Source organism: Primulina tabacum, chromosome 1, assembly GCF_025594145.1.
Source record: "Primulina tabacum isolate GXHZ01 chromosome 1, ASM2559414v2, whole genome shotgun sequence".
Classification (NCBI taxonomy): domain Eukaryota; kingdom Viridiplantae; phylum Streptophyta; class Magnoliopsida; order Lamiales; family Gesneriaceae; genus Primulina; species Primulina tabacum.
Genome location: NC_134550.1, coordinates 51,745,979 through 51,765,663, shown reverse-complemented (window position 1 = coordinate 51,765,663; position 19,685 = coordinate 51,745,979). Strand labels below are relative to the sequence as shown.

General features: G+C 34.6%; 2 protein-coding genes across 4 annotated transcripts; both read right to left on the bottom strand.

Annotated features, from left to right (window-relative positions):
• Nucleotides 1-875: 875 nt before the first annotated feature.
• LOC142547817 (uncharacterized) lies at nucleotides 876-12,335 on the bottom strand. Of its 3 annotated transcripts, none has more exons than XM_075656294.1 (14): nucleotides 12,058-12,334; nucleotides 10,510-11,184; nucleotides 9,738-9,938; nucleotides 9,322-9,630; nucleotides 8,794-8,888; nucleotides 7,430-8,530; nucleotides 6,760-6,901; nucleotides 6,525-6,684; nucleotides 6,231-6,394; nucleotides 4,785-4,846; nucleotides 3,958-4,057; nucleotides 2,337-2,398; nucleotides 1,542-1,701; nucleotides 876-1,369 (listed from the first exon to the last, which is right to left on the bottom strand). In XM_075656294.1, the coding sequence occupies exons 1-14, from the start codon at nucleotides 12,229-12,231 to the stop codon at nucleotides 1,223-1,225; spliced, it is 3,552 nt and encodes a 1,183-aa protein (XP_075512409.1). In that variant the 5' UTR covers nucleotides 12,232-12,334; the 3' UTR covers nucleotides 876-1,222. The 3 variants fall into 3 exon arrangements, with proteins under 3 accessions (XP_075512409.1, XP_075512404.1, XP_075512414.1); XM_075656289.1 differs by having other exon boundaries at nucleotides 7,430-8,536; nucleotides 12,058-12,333; XM_075656299.1 differs by lacking the exon at nucleotides 876-1,369 and having other exon boundaries at nucleotides 3,983-4,057; nucleotides 7,430-8,536; nucleotides 12,058-12,335.
• A 4,252-nt stretch (nucleotides 12,336-16,587) lies between these two features.
• LOC142512197 (uncharacterized) lies at nucleotides 16,588-19,029 on the bottom strand. The gene has a single exon (XM_075619678.1). It carries the CDS (start codon nucleotides 19,027-19,029, stop codon nucleotides 16,588-16,590), a length of 2,442 nt encoding a protein of 813 aa, XP_075475793.1.
• Between the last annotated feature and the right edge of the window lie 656 nt (nucleotides 19,030-19,685).

Below are 19,685 nucleotides of genomic sequence, written 5' to 3'. Positions count from 1 at the left end.
GCAGTCCAAATCCACCATATTGTCAAGAAAAATTAGTTAATCAACAATACAAGAAATGGTAACATTTGAAATCAATTTCAAAATCATCTCAAACCTTTAAATTACTTCAATATTGTTCTCATCCCTGTTTTTGGCCAAAAATCTCACAAATTAGTTGTCTTTTTAATTGTTTATATGTGTCACGGGTCAACCCTACCGATATTCACAATAAAAAGTAATACTCTTAGAATAAAAAGTAATATTTTTTCATAGATGACCCAAACAAGATATCCGTCTCACAAAATATGACTCGTAAGACCGTCTCATACAAGTTTTTTTATGTCCTAAATGATCTGAATGTCATTCCACCAATCCAGATTTTTTGAATCATAGCATAAATTAAACAACACTTGTAAGGACGATATGGACTATACACAATTCTAGTCACAAATTAGAAACAATAATTTAACACACAAAATAATAACACACATATTTAATTGATTTAAGATTTAGCTTTACAACTCTTTTGATAATAGCATTACAAAACTAGAAACATGCGAGTATTTAGCTTTTGAAGCGAGTGAGATCATCAAAACGGCTGCTTTACAAGACAATCATATATTAATTTTATTAATCGAGTATTTCTTATTTCAAATATTATTTTGATATCTTATATACATATCCATATTATACATATATTAGATAATGTTTGACGGGTGAGATATGAATGCTATATCAAATAGATATGATATCCTAATACATATGAATAACATAATTACTTATAATTTCATTCATTTGTAGAATTCAGTCAAACGTTAACATCAACTACAATATCATCATTGGAACCAAACCAAACAATATCTAAACCATATAATATATTGTCAGAATAAACATTATGTTTATCATTCCGACCCAGACAATACTACCAGTGTCCAAATACTAGAGTCGCATACATAGCCTGATAATCGAAATCAATCCATATTCTTCTTGCCAAAGCAGCCAAAGCAAGAGAACCATTTTTTTAAAATAAATAAATAACCTCGATTTATGCTCATACATACAAAGACAACATACAAGACGGAACAGCAAACACGCTTTTGAAACCATTATCCTATGATATTATGCAGTCATAAACATGTATCCACAGGCATACGTACACACATGAGATATGGAGATAGTGAGATATATACCAGTCTCACATGGCCTGAAACTCTGTGATTAAAAGATAGAGTGGCCTATTTGTTTATCCATAGCCTCTGGAGTAATACTCGTTATAATTTAGATAATCCCAGAAATGAGAAATACCAAATTCCCCATGTTTAGGTGACTGGAGATGAAGTAAGCGCAACTCCTCAAGATTCTTAGTGAATGTTCTTCTGATGATGTGAACCTGCAAAAAGGGTATGATAGTCGTTCATAGGAAGATTGATAAATGGTTGGTTTATTATTAGCAAGGCAACAATAGAAACTAGTAAATCTGCCCATATTTGTTAAAACAGTCCATGCTTGGGTAACTGCAGTTAGCTCATGTAGGCAATGTATTAAAAAATTTAAAGAATCACCTGTGAAACATCAATTTCAGAAAATCTATTGCTTGATCTTTCATCACAAGATCTGCCCTCCCAAATTCGTCCAGTCAAGCAAGACCGATAATCCATTGCACATTGCAATATTTTCTGGATAATTCTAGCAGTAGACTGTGTTTCATTGGATAAAAAACATCTGCAAAAAGTATGTATTGATCAATGGAAACATCATCGAATACAAATGTTCCTTCGGGAAAAAAATCAGCCGTATGGTAAAGGCCAATTGGCTTCAACATTATCGAGATTTCATATTCAGATAATAGATCCACTCAAAATTTTTAGCTAGTTCTTGTTATTTTCTATGCGCACTTCCACAACTATGAGTGAGTTTAATGGACCACATTCAGTTCTTGCACAATAAATGATATCCCATATGTGGCCACATTTAGAAAAAGGAACAGCAAAAACAAAGACCAAAGGATAGGCACGTGTACCTGGACACCTTATCCAACCTACATATCAGCTGATAAAAATATCAGATCAATCATAAATTAGGCATCAGTGACACAACTAGAAGCTTATCACTATTAAACTATGCCAAGCTCTAGTTCACTGATTTGATACAAGTGAACCAAAAACCTTCTACAATAATCATATATTTTAAATCAGATTTGTATCACATGATTGTATCATGCATGTTCTTATGATTTTTGGTCGCTTCTTTTTACCAGCAATAGTGTAAAAACTAGATGTTACTTGGGGAGATTGAGAGGAGCAATATGGTGGAGGCACACACTCGTGTGTGTGTGAGAGAGGGAGGTTTAAACTTACATGTGCAGTGACTCGGTCAAATATAGCATATGCACAGATTCCAGATCCAACATATCTTCAACCTGGAAACATATCGAGACGGAGTCACTCGTGGAAACAACAATGCTGACCAAAGATTCAAATTTAAAAAAATGTCTAAATGATAGATGACGTTAAGGAGAAACACTAAAGATACAATTCCAAAGAACTCAAATCGATTGGCATATACAAGTTACAAATAAAGCATTCGATAAGTAGGCTATACCATTCAATAGAGAAAAGAAATTGTCATGACCCGAATCCTTATTTTGAATGAAGTACAAATTAAGAGATAATTAAAGAGTTGTTAATTAAGTATTATTAAGGAATTGATAATTCGGATCAAGCTGTTGGGATCCACCGAATTTAAAATGGACATCCCGATCTACTTCAGATTACATTATCCCAAGAAAATCCAACTAGACAAATGAGATTCTGACACGTGGTAGATAAGATTGATTCTGATTTTCTGAACTAATACGGATGCAGTCTATAAATGGAAGCTGATTTCATTTGTTTCCTACACCGCATTCTTCAGAGAGAGTTCGAACCATATATCTTAGGTTTTCCAGACAGTTTCTAGGGCACTTCGGTGTAGGAAAGTTTCGGAGCTAGTGTCAACTCGAGGAGGGGTCCGTGAACTAAGATCGAGACATCGTCAGCGAGCTGACTAGGGACGCAGGTATAATCCTAAAGCCTTAGTGATTTAAGGGTCATTAGGGAGAACTTTGTAGCATGTTTGGTAATTCAGGATCTGGTTTAATAATGATTTCATTATGTTGGTATTGTCTAGGTTCAGAGCTTTCTGTCATATTGTTTTAGCGAGGTACGTGATGTACTGACTGATATATCCAAGCGTAGTATAAACACTTATATGCTGCATATTTATCTGTTGCATGATACATGTTTTTTTGCTTTGGCATATTATGCATGACATATCATGTTGAGCCTGATATCTTTTGAGATATACCTCGTTTGTTGGGGCCGCTCATCCGTATTCTGTATTGTGGATGATGGGGCATCGAGAGCTACAGTGTCTGAAGGGACCCGCGGGCTCTGATGACCTGGACATTGTAGGTCCACGTCTTGATGATGAGTGTGGAAGCCAAAACATGCCTAGGGCATATCAGAGACCACACACTCAGGTGCCTCTAGACTGAGCATTAGATTCTTGACTCGATCCTTGATATCCGAGCATATTGCATTTCGCATGCATCATATAAGTTTGTATACCCGTACATTCTCATATTGGGCGATTGTCGCTCACGTCCTTGTTTTCATCTTGGACACCCCATTCCACGGGGGGCAGGTCTTAGGTTGGACGGTTCGGACGGCCAGGCCAGTGGCTAGAGCAGTTGGGCTTTCGGTGGTGATCCAGTGGAGGTTTTATGTGGTTTATCGTTTTCTCGTTCAGAATTATGCTTTCGATATGGTTGTATTGATTGTTGTTATTGTTCTGTTTTCGTTTGGATTGTAAAATGATTAAGTATTTGGTTTCTGTTGTTTAATATTGCATGTTTATTAGTCTGTTTAGTAGTGACTCAGGTAAGGGCACTACAGAAATATAGTCAATGATATATAATCTAAAATTGAAAATATAAACCTTGTGCTTGATCGAGTTTAGAAACCTGAACCAGGATACTTGGGATAGTTGTGATTGCACATATTGTTGCAAAGTAGATACAAAATGATTTATCTCGTGCCTGTAAAAAAGGAAGCAGACAATCATAAAACAGAAGGACCAACATTTATCTGTTGAAGCAGCAAGCTGAATCACCATCATGAAGTGGCAACGTTCAAAATAAAAGTATACTTTTGTAGAATACTTAACAATCAATTGCCAAGGGGGCATGGTGAATCAAGAAAGATTCGGCAACACTAGAGAACCATAAAAAATGCATGTCTCGTATTTTTTCTAACCAAGAAGATTTCCTGCTTATCACCAATTTTCTGTCCTTAGCCATCACTAATAATAGTTATTAGTTAGGACACCAGCATCCCTAGATATCGGCCATTTAATAGGTAGATTAGCAGCTCTCTGACAAAGAAACCCGTTTCATTCAGAATATAACAACCCAAGATCACTTTTTAAGGGGAACGTTCTGTTATTTATCAGAAAAGGAAGTTGACAGTGAAACATTCTGTTCAACCATGAATATTATATGATTAATATTCAGGAACGTGACCCAAGTTTTTCTTTCATAAACGAAACAAGGACGTTATTCCTAACCACAGAATATAACAACCAAAGATCACTTTTTAAGGGGAACGTTCTGTTATTTATCAGAAAAGGAAGTGGAAAGTTGAAACATTCAGTTCAACCGTGAATATTATGTAATTAATATTCAGGAACATGACCTAATTTTTTCTTTCACAAACAAAACAAGGACGTTATTCCCAACACCACGAAAGGATTTTTTAATGGTGTACCTGGTATCAGTTAAGATTGAAAAGCAGAGCACTTCTCCTTTCTGTTGTTCCGCACGATAGCTCTGCGTGGGAAATCAAGTGAAACTAAGTACTCAGGAAAAATATATTAACCAACGAAAAAAATAAAAACTTATCTTCCCTGATAGTTTATATCTACTATACAAAAAATGTTTGCCAGAGTCCAGAGCCAGAACAACAAAAATGAACTATTGTAACTATCGTATCGTGAACTAGATTTCTAAAAACTTCAACACTGTAACACATGGAATGATAGAATTGACTAATTTGGTCCTTCTAAAGACTCGATCCATATATTTTTAATCACACTATTCTTTGTAACAGAGGATTAATTAGCATTTTTGCCCATAAAGGCATAAACATCTGCATTTGGTGCATATCATTGCGCTGACTTGTTTTTCAACTGAAAGTTGCAGCCTCTATCCTACTATCATAGCTACTTACATTTTATAATTTTATTTAAACAGCCTCTTAAAAAATATAACAGTATAAACATATCACATCTATAACCCTAATTAACATTTGAAAACAGCCTCATAAAAAATATAACAGTATAAACATATCACATCTATAACCCTAATTAACATTTGCAACTTCGGCGACTGAGCCTTTTCTTCCTTCTCTTTCACACTTCTTTTTCTGACTTATTCTTTTCCTTTTTACTTGTATTCTTCTAAATGCCTATGATTTCTTGTTTTGTTTTTAAACTTCCTAAATTTTTATCGTCGCAGCCTTGCCCGTGAGCACCGAAAAGTAGATGTCATTTTTCAAATTTCACCAGCAACTTCAGACCCGGATCTTCTATTTGGACATTTAATTTTTCTTGGATTTAAATATGGTTATAATATTGAAATAAGCATCCCAATCTGGATAGAATCAGGACCTCATAATATAGAAGTCTGTCAAAGATCTAGAAGATCAAAATCGGGCTCGACTTGGACACATTTACACCCTACCTGATAGTATTAGCATATGAAACCAAATTAAAAAGCTCACAAGCTCTAGTGACGTTTCTTCTGTACTCTCTAGTTAAGCCCAAGCTACTCCCCATGAAATTTTACACGACAAAGAACACAAAACGCATTAGTTCAGCCTGTTATTGGCAGGAATTAAATCAACTCATTTATCAATACTTCAGAAATCACAAACTGTCTTAAATGTGTTGGACAATCTAAACCATCGACTTTTGTATCCAACTTGTGTAAGGGCAAAATTCAAATAATAAAAGACATTTCAGAATGTTGAGACAGAAACCCATCAGTTTCTTTTTTCCAAAGTAACATACACAAAATTTAAAGAAACCAGAAAACTTTCGGCCTTTTGTCAGGAAGCTTCACATTAACCAAGCCTACTCAGAAGGGGAAGTGGTATCATGTGTCCACGCGAAAATTTAATGCAAAGAAAGTAAGATGAATGCGAGACAATTACCTTCAGTGACAACCATGCATCACTCAGAGAGAAAACAGCAAGCTTGAGTTGTATTAGAAAATTAAAGATTTCGGAATATATTTTTAATGCGGTAGGAGTCAGAATGATGCTGACTGGCCAATCTACTCGATAACCCAGACCTAAAACATCAAAGGAGTTGATTCCTGCAAAACGAAAGATAATTGATCAAGACCATTAGAGGAACAGGGAGAACCAGTCACTATCATGCAGGTCAAATTATATGTGAAAGTACAATAGTCCCAAATAAAGAAGGGATTAAAAGACATATTGTACCATTTGTAGAAGCCGATAAATGTGAGGTCCCTTCTTCTTTTAGGTACACATAGAGCCTATCTTTATTAGGGTCTCCTTCACATGAAGACCTTCGAACAGACAACTCAAGCAACCCTTGAATCTCTGGTATCCTCTTATCTGCTTCCTTGGCAAGCCATTTCTGAAGTGATGGAGGTAAAATAGTAAGTAATCTTCAATTTCTAAGAATTGGCTGCATAAAAGAAAATGAACATACACGATGCCAAAGAGACAAAATAAACATGTCAGCCCAATCTGCAAATTCCATGAAATGGTAGCGCCGCAGCGCCAACAAATGTTCTTGCAACTTAAATCCTTCTACAAGCAACTTGATGGCCAACTTGCTTAAATATCGGTATCTAATTGTGTCAAGAAAAAGTCACAAGAAAATGAAGAGCGTTGATCTTGACACACCCCATATATATTCAGCAATAAATTTACTAACATATTATATTCCAGAAAATGAAGTGAGGAATCCCTTTATGTTGCACAAAAATCAGTACTTGAATGCATAAACAAGTAGTTCTCTCTTTCAGAGTCAGAAAGCTCAATAACCATAGAGTAAAAGCTTTCACTCATGAGACAAGTAGCATCCGAGCAGAATTGGACTACTCCTAAGAGCATGATATGGAAAAATGGTAAAAAAATACAGAAAAATTGCATTTTGTAGTTTGAATCAGCAATATGGTCAAGAGGGAAAAAGCTTATTTAGGAGAAGGTGAAACCTCAAAATCAAGAGAATTGTTTCACTCAACAAACAGTTTCATATTGCATGTTGTTGAAACTAGCGGCAGGGAAATTGTCTTTGACTCTTCGTAGTATTTTTTGAGAGGCAAAATTTTAAATTTTTATTGCATTTATCAAAAATTTCTTAAGTGTAAGGATACTGGAGTAAAATCTCATCCAACAAGCACTTTTTGATCACAAAATCCAACGGCATCTCAATTGCAGCCACCAACCTCGACCTGTGGTCTCTATCGGATCTATCGACAACATTACCAAATCTTCCAAGCAAGCTCTCCCAGGAACCGCAGTCAGAAATATTTGGTAGCGGATCAGTTTCTTTCTTAAGAAAAGGTGAAAAGCCATTGTTCGATTCAGCGTTATTTTGTACACCTGTATCGCTGAATTTATCCATATTGTGGTGATTGATGATATCAATACGAGTTTCAGGAGCTTCGGGTATAACTGAACGATCATTCCCAGAGTTCAGCACATTGTGGTCGGACAGCTTGTCTGCGTACTCCTTAAGTGGATCTTTTACAGAAGCAAAGTCAAAGTAGGTATCCCCATAATTTGCAAGACCTCTTCCTCCATGCATGGTCCTGAGATTAAATAAAGAATTTCTGTCCTGTGCTGGGTTCATACTGAAAAAAGAAGAGTCGTACTTAAGCTTCCACGGCAGTAAACTACATGTCCGCGAGGACACACAAGTTCCCTGAGGATGCCAATACTTATTGCTGCTATTCACCTTGCAGGTGTTTTCAGAGAGATCCGAGTCTGCATTGAGCAATTCACAGTTTCTCATGCTCAGCTCCAGTCCACCACCATGTGAGGGCAACCATGACTTTACATCCGCCCCCTTGTGAATGTGCTGAATATCAAAAAACCATCGACTATGTGGGATGCTTGGAACCTGGGTTCCAGGAGTTTGTAAAGATTTTGGCTCAGTAACCAGAAGGTTTGTTTCCTTGTAGAAAGAATGCAATGCATAACCAGATGTGTCATCCATTTTGAATAGAACATCATCCGCATAGCATGAAACCTCACTTGGGGAAAGATTTGGAGTTTTATTGATGGAGGAGAAACTCAAGGAAAAATCTAAGGCATCTAAATAACCTTGCTCCTTAGTTTGAGCATCATGAAGCAGCTGTTCAACCTCATTTTTCTCCTCAAAGATTTCAGAAGACGAACATTCAGATGACTCCATAAGATCTTCCACATAAGAATACTCATCCAGAATACTAGATACCTCAGAGTTCACTGTACTGTCCCTGATAATCAGATAGACAACTGTTTAATATGGATGGTGATAACATAAAATAAACAAGGCAAAAAAATATGATCAAAATTGATGATTATGGGAAAGAATAGGGCATTTCAGGTAAGCACTGAACTTTAGAGAGGGTTTATTGAATAAATCAAGAAATATTCAAAGTCCTATCTCAACAGTTATGGCCACAGCAGAGTGAAATTCAAGCAATGGAATACTTGAAAAGAGGGGAAAGGGGAGAAACCATGAAGAACTTACATATTTTGATTTCTTTCATCAACAGAAGATAATCGAAAGTTAAGGTTCTTTCGGATAATATTCCCTACTCTCATTGAAATACCTTCAGAAATTGCCTGAAAATAAATTAAACATGCTACCAATAAGGCAACGAAATGAAATATAGGGATGTGTCCGTAAAAACAGTAGCAGTGTAGCACTTAAAACAAATGGTTCAACCAAAAAACGCGAAGTGTGCATGTCTTTAAAATTCTGATACGCTTTCAGCGGTTCAGTATCTTCAAGAAGATTTGAGGTGGTCATTAAAATACTCCAAAATGCCTAGATGCACCTCTATCAAATCAAATATTACTCAAATGGGTTAATTATAACTTCAGTTTTACCTACAATGTTTCATCGATCATCAAAAAGGTTATAATTCCGTGTTTCCTTACATGGATGTATGCATACATGTATTGTTGAGTAATATGCAAAAGAGACCGGAAAACACCAGTCAAAATTTAGTAGGAAAAGCAAATTAAAAAACCTCATATTCAATAATGCCGTTACCGGTCGAGAACTAAATTCAAATTTAGCTGACTTGTCATCCATCTTTTCCAGCATTTTCTGGTAGTAAGTGGCTCTTGCAAGCACCATTGTTTCGATGGCTCCTTTGTCAAACATCAGTGGGATCGCAAACCATGGATATATGCTGGACAACTCTATCAAACTGGGAAGGATCTCTTCATGTGCATCATATGTGCCCGTGCTATTACACAGCTCGAGCAGTTTCATTAAAACTTGAAGTTGCTGGCCAGTTCTAAAGAGTGGAATCAGGCACTCTTCCAGAAAACAGGGTAAAGGAACTCCATCTCTAACCTGAGATAGATTAACCCACCAGATCAGAGGACAGGGGTGCTCTTGGATAAAACCAAAGAAGCATTTCTAAAGAGTGCCAGGATCTAGAGCACTAAAGATTGCTTTACCTTGACAGTGGGCAAAGGTGAGGTGATTCCCACGTCTTCTGATGCATGAATTGGATAGTCACTGGCGTGTTCCACAACAAACTCCTGGTAAGGATCACTAACCCTGCCATCATAAATCCACGACCTAATAAAGCCACAATATGGTTCACAAGACTTGAGAAAGAGAAACTTGAGGAGGGCTCGATGGTCTGGATCAGCAACCTAAAAGGAATAGAAAAAACAACTGTAAGATAGACTATTCACAAATGGCAGTTACATATATGCACGTAAAATTTTCAAAACTATCCAATTATTACCCAAAATCAGAGGAATATGTGGGAGGGACCATTAGTTCTACATTTCAATGGCAAAAATATCAAAGATAAGTTCAGTAACGACTTCGGGAATACACGGGTAAATCTTCAAAGAATAAATTGTGGCATGATGTTTCCAGCGGCAGAAAATTCTGATCTATTTTTCTTGGAAAATTTAATCTCAAGAAGACGGTTTGAAGGCATTAATCGAGCTTTGTATGTCATCCTACTAAGTAGAAGGACGTGTACATATTTTGAGATCAAAAACCACAAAAATAAGGCCCATTTAAGGAGTCAAAGATACCCATACACAGTTTCTTGATCCATTGGTGTTTTAAGACTTCCGGAAAGCATATTTGTAGGGAAAAACCTCAATTTAAGAATGTCAGTGCATAAAAGCTGAAAGTTGATAATAACATCCAGATTATGTGTAAACAAACTAGAGCAATAAAGCCGTTTTAGATGGGCTGACGGCTGACCTTTAGCTGAGAATATAGAAATGAGAGTAAATCAGCACCTCTTGGGAAGTCTATCAACTCTGAGTTCGCTTTAGTCTTTAAGTCTTCCAAAGATGACACAGGAAAACCGACAGCAAGATGATTGACATTGCAGATGTTTCCAAGGGCTTCAATCTGAGTTGTGATTCCCCTGGTATGAAGGTATACCTCCAAAAGGGTAATTTCAGAATGTGAGATGCTAGTAAGACATCCCCCATCATTCATCTTTGACACACGCCTTAAACTAACAGATGCCGATAATGTGTTGAGTGCAGCATCATGACCATCTAAAACCTTTCGAACACAAACAGCAAATGCTTGATTGATAAGAGTGTGTCCATTCCGGGGCCATTTTCCTTCTTCACAAGAATCACTGTTTTGATTTTGATCAAGACCTCTGAATTCATCCAAATCAGGCCTTGAAAAATAATTAGCAAAAATCCGAAGACAAAAAACTATGCAACCAAATCGTCCAATAGAGGTAAGTAGGTTCCCTACGGCAGATGTACTGGAACACCAGGTCCACAAACTTGGGATTCTATGAAAGGTTCTGTCAGTTGAACTGCAACCAAGTAATAAAGAGAGTTTCTCGATGGCCATCAAAGCCGACTCCCCACCGTGAAGAGCATTCATCGCCAATCTGACCAAACTGGGCTCCTAAAACAGTTAAAGACAATTTAAGAGAGCCAAAAAATGAGAAATTATGTTACAGTAGGATCCAAGAAAAAGAACCAGAAAAGTGGCTCCATTATATGCAATTAAATTTATTCAAGAAAGCGAAAGATGAATTGAAGTCATTGTTGGAATGAGTTTTTAATTTCGCGGAGTTACTTATCACAAAATAATTGGAGAGTTGATAAATGCATTAATAGAGTGTTGCTTAGAAAGAGTAGAACATTTATCTTCACAGTCTAATATTTATACACATATCAAGACTTTTCCACGTAGGTTTCAGATGTCCAGTCAGACACAACAAATCTTCCAACTTTAGTTCCAAAAATTGTATTATTATTCAGAAACAGAGATGACAATTGAATATTCAATCTGACACGCATTCATGTTGGTTCCAGAATTAGATAACTCCATCCAGACACTGAGAAAGAAGTTGTTGATATAATCAAGGACATTGTTTATTTCATAATTTGCGGTTCAAAAACCAGTTCTCTATTGAGTTTATCATCTCGCAGATCATCCTTATCCTTATATTAAAAATGGACCTTTGGTACGCTCTCTATCTGCTTTTTTTTTTTAAATGCCATCTGTCATCGCCCATTCTAACTAAGCGAAAAAAAACCACTAACAGCATCACGTGAAGAACCAACTTGATTAATGACTCTCTAACCAGCAAGTACCTTCTAAAAGTTGGCAAGCACCTCATTTCTACCGAAATATATCCAAAGAAGTATAAATTCACCGAATAGGTCACTAAATTCGCCACCTTGCAAGTACTACGAAACTAGATTCCCATTCTCCGCTCATAAAAATAAAAATTATGCACGACATATTAATATGTAGAGAGAAAAAAATTACAGAGACGGCATAATTTGTGTAAAAATCACTCGAGGCTTGGGAAGAAGGTCGAGTGGACGAGACGGTTTGGGAAGTGAGGGAGTCCCACGATCTGGGTTGAACCCATGGATCATCGAGCTTAAAATTCTTCAGGAGAGATGACATTGCAGCGGTCGACGCCTGCAACGCAGCCATCAGCGCCGCTAAAACGCCGGCAAGGTGTGTCGCGACGACGGGGGTGTAGTGAAGTCGAAAGTTTAAAGAGCGGGAGAAACGAGGGGAATTGGGCCGATAAATTTGTTAGAAACTCTGTATTGGACCCAAGTCTACTGGCCCACTTTGTGGCCATAAAAGGATACAAATATTTTTTGGCCCAAAATTATGCTCTCTTTATTGAGATCTGTCATTTTCTGATTTCAAGCTAACTTTACAAAATTAAAATAAAAACCGATGTGGGATCAATCTATTCGTTTTAATTTATAAAAAAATATTGTTTTTTAATAATATTTATGAATCGGTTTAACTTGTTTCACTGTTATAAACGTATGAGACCGTCTAACAAGAAACTCACCCTAAACAAAATATATCTTATCCTACCAAAACAATTTAACAAATGCTAATTGAGAAATAAAAATATGTATTAACTACCATAACAGCCATCGTCGACCTTATTAGTAATAAGATTATTAAAAGGACTTTATTTAATTTGGTTTGATTCGATTTGAAATAATTAATCACGTGCTAAACAATGTGTCGATAATCTGAGTTATTTTAATGCAATTTGACTTTGAATTTTTTTTTTTTAAAAAAAAAAGAAATATATTTATATATTATAATAGGTGAGTTAATTATTGTCTTTATGCATCAAAAGTCATGAAATAAACTTGCATGTAAATTATAGATTGTGTATTTGTATCTTGAATAATTTGCATATGAAGAATAGGTGCATACTTTGAATTTTAAATTATTCAAATTAAATATTTGGAATCATCACGTTGACCAAATTAGAATTAGAATAATTATAATTATAATACAATAAGAGAGGGATTGAAATTTATTTTTCGAATAATTTGAAATAAAAATTACGTGAAAATCATAAATAAAAAAATTAAATGTACAAGCACGCAACACATATAAAAAGTATTTATCCATAAACAACTAATTCCATTTTGATTCTTCAAGGATTGATTTTTTAAAAAAAAATAAATAAATTCTTAAGAAACCCAATAATTTATGGAATCCGATCATTTTCCATTCAATGTTGATATACATATTAGCACATCAAATTATGTACAAAAATTAATCTTATAGTATAAAACTGGAGTAGGTATCTTGTGAGACTGTCTCACGAATTTTGATCCGTGAGACGGGTCAACCCTACCGATATTCACAATAAAAAGTAATAATCTTAGCATATAAAGTAATATTTTTTCATGGATGACCCAAATAAAATATTTGTCTCACAAAATACGACTTGTGAGACTGTTTCACACAAGTTTTTGCCTAAGTTTTAATTCCATGTGGCATGTTATACGTTTTATTTGATTGATTGATTATCCAATTTGATTAAAATTGAGTTTTAATAAAATAATTAATTGGTTTTGATACTGACTTGCACCTGAAATTAATTCCGATTTTTTATTTAAAAAAAAATTTGGATTGGATGATGATATTTTTGCCAACCAATGGGACCCTACTATTTCGAAATAGGAAACTGGGACTTGATTAAAATTAAAATCAATAAATCCATGTGTATATATCCCTATGTAAATTAATTAGACATTTTACTTTAAATTAAATATATATTATATATAAATACAAAATTGTGGGAGTATTGATTTAGCAAGTATAGGAAAGCTGCACATGTCATATCAAAAACCCTATTAGTAAAGTACACGCACTTATTTGTGAGACGGTCTTACAGATCGTATTTTGTGAGACGGATCTCTTATTTGAGTCATTTATGAAAAAATATTACTTTTTATGTGAAGAGTATTATTTTTTATAGATAAAGATTCGTAAAATATTCGTTTGACCCGTCTTATAGATAAAGATTCGTAAGATCATCTCACAAAAAATCTACTTTTTTTTTAAACGTGTCAGCGTCTCTCTTGAGAAATTCACAGACAACTTATTCGTTAGATTTTTGTTCATCTTTCTATTTCTCTTGTCTTAATTTCTATTTATTAATCCTAAAATATTCTAACAAAATTATCGATATCCATCTATTATATACTACTTTATTAAGTTTGAGGCACTTAGAGTAACTAGTTTTGGCATCATGGTCTGTTTTATTAATTATATATATTAATAAAATGTTAAAATTTTAATGTAAGTTATATGTAGTTCAGTGGATAGAATCATTGCTACTTGGGGTTTAGATTATAGGTTCAATTCTTACTGAAGTAATTTTTTTATTTTTTATTTTTCAATTTATTTTTTAATTTATATATCAAAATTACAGTGTAGTCCATCACTATTTCTTTTAATTATATTTTGATCTTCATTTAAATATAAATCAAATGAATTATAAAAAATATTATACAAACACGCAACGCGTGCGTCGGTGCACTAATATGAAGAGAAGATTTCACCGTTTTTATTTGCTAATTAGACATCAAATATAAGAATACAAATTAGAAATATATAAAAAAATAAAAAAACTATCCTTTATTAGTATTAGAGAGAAGTAGTTGAAAAAAAGTCAATGTGTATTAGATACACTATACGCTCAAACTTCCACGCTTCAAAGAATTCATTCTCAATCATAAATGATAATCCATTATCCATAAAATAAAGGAAAAGTTGGTGAAAGATCTCCAATCAAAACATTTCTTTGGGTTCACTTCCTACCCACAAAATTGTGGTACTATGTCATACAAAATGTGGTACACTTCATGTGAAAATGTGGTATACTTCATGTGAAAATGTGGTACTAAAAAAGTACTCAGGGACTTAACACAAAAAAAATCGACGGCTGGGAACTGAAGGCCAATTTCCCGAAATAAACACTTCTCCAAATCCCAGATCAAATCTGTCCCATTTATTTTCTCGAATCCCATAAATATTTTCACACGGACACTGTAATTAATTGCTCTGTGTTTTTGCCGACACTTTTCACCTACACCACACATGAAGAGTTTTTTTTAAATAATTTAATTTTTTTAAAAAAATTTCAAAAATAATTTTGAAAAAAAAAATTTGCAAAACTACTGCAATCCGAGCGCGGACTTTGCTCCACGTAGGAGTGTCCGCGACGGAATATATATCAAAACCGTCGCTAAAATTGAATCAGCGACGGTTTTTGAACCGTCGCTAATTTTAGCGACGGTTCGTCGCTGATTCAATTTTAGCGACGGTTTGTGAACGTCGCTGATTTAATATTATCAACAGTTTGTGAACCGGATGGAGGACTTCTCAAGTTTCAAAGGGCCTCTTTTATTGTAAATTTTAATTTTTAGTTCTATTTGTATATATACAAAATATAAATATGATTCATAGTTTGTCAATCAATTGCCTGCATTATTTTTGAACAAAAATTTGTGTGAGACGGTCTCATGGATCGTATTTTGTGAGACAGATATCTTATTTAGGTCATCCATGAAAAAGTATTACTTTTTATGCTAAGAGTATTACTTTTATTGTGAATATCGGTATGATTGACCCGTCTCACAGATAAAGATTCGTGAGACCTTCTCACAAGAGACTTATTCTTATTTTTTAAGGAATTGCATTGGGCTTTGAGATTGAATAAGTCTAGAGGTCATTTAATTTCACAATATCGTATCTTTCTACTGTATTTTTTTAATTCAATATAAGTGATATTATTTGAAAAAAGTAAACTAAAAATATTCTAGTAAAATGTATAGTATTTTCTGAAATATAAAATGCCAAAACGGTGTACAAATTTGCTTAATGTTGGTCCGCAACATCTTGTACATGACATTCGACCACATAATGATGTTGAGGAAAATGAACAACATTCAATTGAGATATCCTAATCTTACGACTTCTCCACAGTCCCAGGAAGCACCAATTTTGGTTCCATGATCATTTCAAGATTGGCATCATCTGATGCGCAGCCTCTTTTGGTTGATAAGCCATGAAAAACTTATTTGTTGATGAATTTTTTGTCTGTTTTTTTCTGTCTTCAGTACAACAAAAATGGCTTTTCGCAGCGCGCAAATTCTCTTTCCGCAGCTCACATTGCACGCTGCAAAGATGCAAGCCGTTGAAAGTTCAAGATTATCCGCGGCGTACATGTGCACGCTGTTAATACTATTATCTGCGGCACGCCGTTAATACAATTATCCGCAACGTGCAGCTCTCCCAGGGGCGGATCCAGAATTATATGTTTGGGAGGCCGGCCCATCCCACACATACAAAAATAGGAAAATAATTATTATATGTTTGCATATAAATTTCAATAATAAGAATACAATAATTAAAAAAATAAATAGAATATTTAAAAGTAATATTAGTATATTACAAAAAGATGGAAGCCAAAAGTTCCTTGAAAGATATACTCAATTAAGTATCAAGTACAATTTTTTAACTAAAAGGAATTCGACGTTCTTTTAAATTTTCAAAATCTTCAATGATATCTTCTATGCTCACATTTCTAGCAATTTCTTTCTCAATATATATCATTAATGCGTCTGAGAGAAAATCATCTTCCATTTTGCTCTGAAGTCTTGTTTTCACAATATTCATCGCAGAAAATGATCGTTCTGTAGTAGCAGTAGAAACCGGAAGAGTAAGCACAAGTACGATCACTCTAAAAATGAGGTTGTATGTCACAGACTTGTTAGTCTTGATCAACCATTGACATAACTCTGAAATGGTTGAAAGACTTTTATAATCAGACCCTTTGACGATATTATACTCATAATGCTTCAACTGAATCTCCAATTGCTCTTTTTCATCTCTTGTAAAATCTTGTGCATAAAATTTTTCAACTAATTTACATATATCTGCAATTCTGAAAGACTCCACTGCTTTTTTAGGATTTAAGGCATTACTCAGAATGAGCAACTCCATAGCATCATCGCTAAAGCGCCTATTAATTTCTTGCAACTGTGAATCTATCGCACAATAAAAGATGTCTACCCGATAATGATGCTCAGTGGTGAAATTGTCTTGAGGAAGACGGACTCGACCTCGTCTATCAATATACGGAGCACTGAAATCAGGAATATCAATATTTCGAACTTCACAAAAAGACTTCACTTTTACAAGCAAATCATCCCACTTGTTATCCCTCATATGTTGAAGTAAATTCTTGGTAGATATCACAAGTTCCATTGCATTTATTATATCCTGAGACTTACTTTGTAAAGCCTGGCAAAGGATATCTGTGATCCCCATAATCTCTTTCATAAGATGCAAGATAAATATAAAATCAAAAGAAGTCATTTCATCATATACAGATGTAGCATCTGCTCGTTGAGAAGGAAGTACATCCTCCATAACATTAAGCAATACCGTACACGATGCACTAAACATCTTAATTAGGCCTGCTAATGATCTCAAATGAGAACTCCAACGCGTATCAGCAGCTTGCTGTAAAGTACCTATCTGATTAAGTTCACGCCCTGTCTCGAGTTCATTAATAGCAATCAAATGTGCAATATCATCCGCATGAGCATTCTTCAATTCATCATTGCGTTTACATGAAGAACCAACAATATTAACTATAAAAGTTAATTTATCAAAAAATTGATGAATAGATGTCACATTTTTTGATGCTGCAACTAAAGCCAATTGTAACCGATGAGCAAAGCAATGAACATAATAAGCACTTTTACAATCTTTTACAATCAAAGCTTGTAATCCATTAAACTTACCCCTCATATTACTAGCACCATCATAACCTTGACCTCTAATATTTTTAACATCCAAATTGTAGTGACCCAAAACAGAATATATAGCATTCTTTAAAGTCAAAACAGCAGTATCAGATACACGAACAAGCCCAAAAAAACGTTCTTGAATGAATCCGTTAGTATCCACAAACCTCAATATTATAGACATTTGCTCTCTTTTTGACTCATCTCGGGCTTCATCAACAATTATGCAATACTTTACAACTCCAATTTGTTCACGAATTGCATTTTTCACTCTCATTGAAAGCACATGAAGTATTTGTTTCTGAATATCATGACTTGTATACTTGGCATTCTTTGGAGCTCTTGCAATTGCCTTTGAAAGATCATCATTGTACATGGTTAGCACATCCAAGAATTCAAGAAAATTACCACGATTAGACGAACTGGATTTCTCATCATGACCTCTAAATGGAATTCCTTGAAGTGCAAGCAATCTGACCACATGTATGTGAGCTTTTAACCGAAGACGATTAGTTGCAACCTGTTCAACATTAAAATTGTCGAATCTCCTTGAGATATGTTGCGGTTGGTTCATCAAATCATCACATGCCTTTTCAGCATTACGATGGGGTGAAGATACATTATCTTTCCCTATATGACCTAAGAAAGCACAAGCTTTTCCATTTCTAACTTTCTTCCAATTATCAAACCCATCAACAGTAAATGCATTTTGATTTGAGCATCCTGATGGCTTGTTGAAGATAAAACGTGGAAAGCAATATACCTTATCTTTAGCCGGTGAATACTCCAACCAAGGAAATTTATCATACCAAGCAGACTGAAATCTTCGAGGGTGCTTAATATTTTTATTTAGTGGATATTCTCCAAGGATAGGTTGATATGCCTTTAGATTCAAATAAGTTCGACGAATCTCTTCACGTTGGTTATGATGATATTCCCAAATTTGTCGACGCAATCCTGGATCACGCTCCAAAGAATTGAGATCAATCTCCTCAATTTCTATATTTTTGAATCTTTTAGGAGAAATTTCAGATGGAAGATCATTGTTATTTGATCTTGTTGATGAGGTCAAAATATCAGATGTATCTAATTCATTTACTCTCTTCCTTTGAAAAAACTTATCAATTGTAACTGATTTTCCCATTTGAAATATATGAAGCCTGTGAAAATAAAAAAGTCGAATTTTAGCTATTAAAATCTTTCCAAGCTCATAAAATTCAAACTTGCAAGGTTAAAATCTTTCCAAGCTCATAAAATTCAAACTTGCAAGGTGCTCATATAATTCTAACATCGGTATATGTTCCCTTCCCAGTGTTTTGCTTAAGAAGAAGTCTTGTGCATTTGCTCATATAATTCTAACATCCGTCAAAAGTCATTTCTCTAACCAAAATGCTATAATATAACCAAATCATTAAGAATTACAGATAATAGTATAAAAAAATCATAAGAAAAACTTACCCATAAAGTACTTCAATCATGTAGTCACATTTAATTCGAGATAAAAAAAAGAGGAGAAAAAAAGCTTATCCATAAAATATAATGTATTCTTTTAAAATTTAAAAACCTTAAAAACAAGAATGTGGAACGGGTAATTGAGAAGAAAGGCAATTGAATAAACTAAAGAGAAACACATACCAGAAGCAACGCATTGCGTGTCTCGGCTGTATTAATATTGCCGAATATTGTTGTTAATCCTAATATCTCTACCTTTTTTCATTTAAATCTTTTACCATATAAAAAAATGAAGCAAAAAATTAGCAATAATTTTACCTCCCGCTGCTCAATTCCTGAACGCCAGAA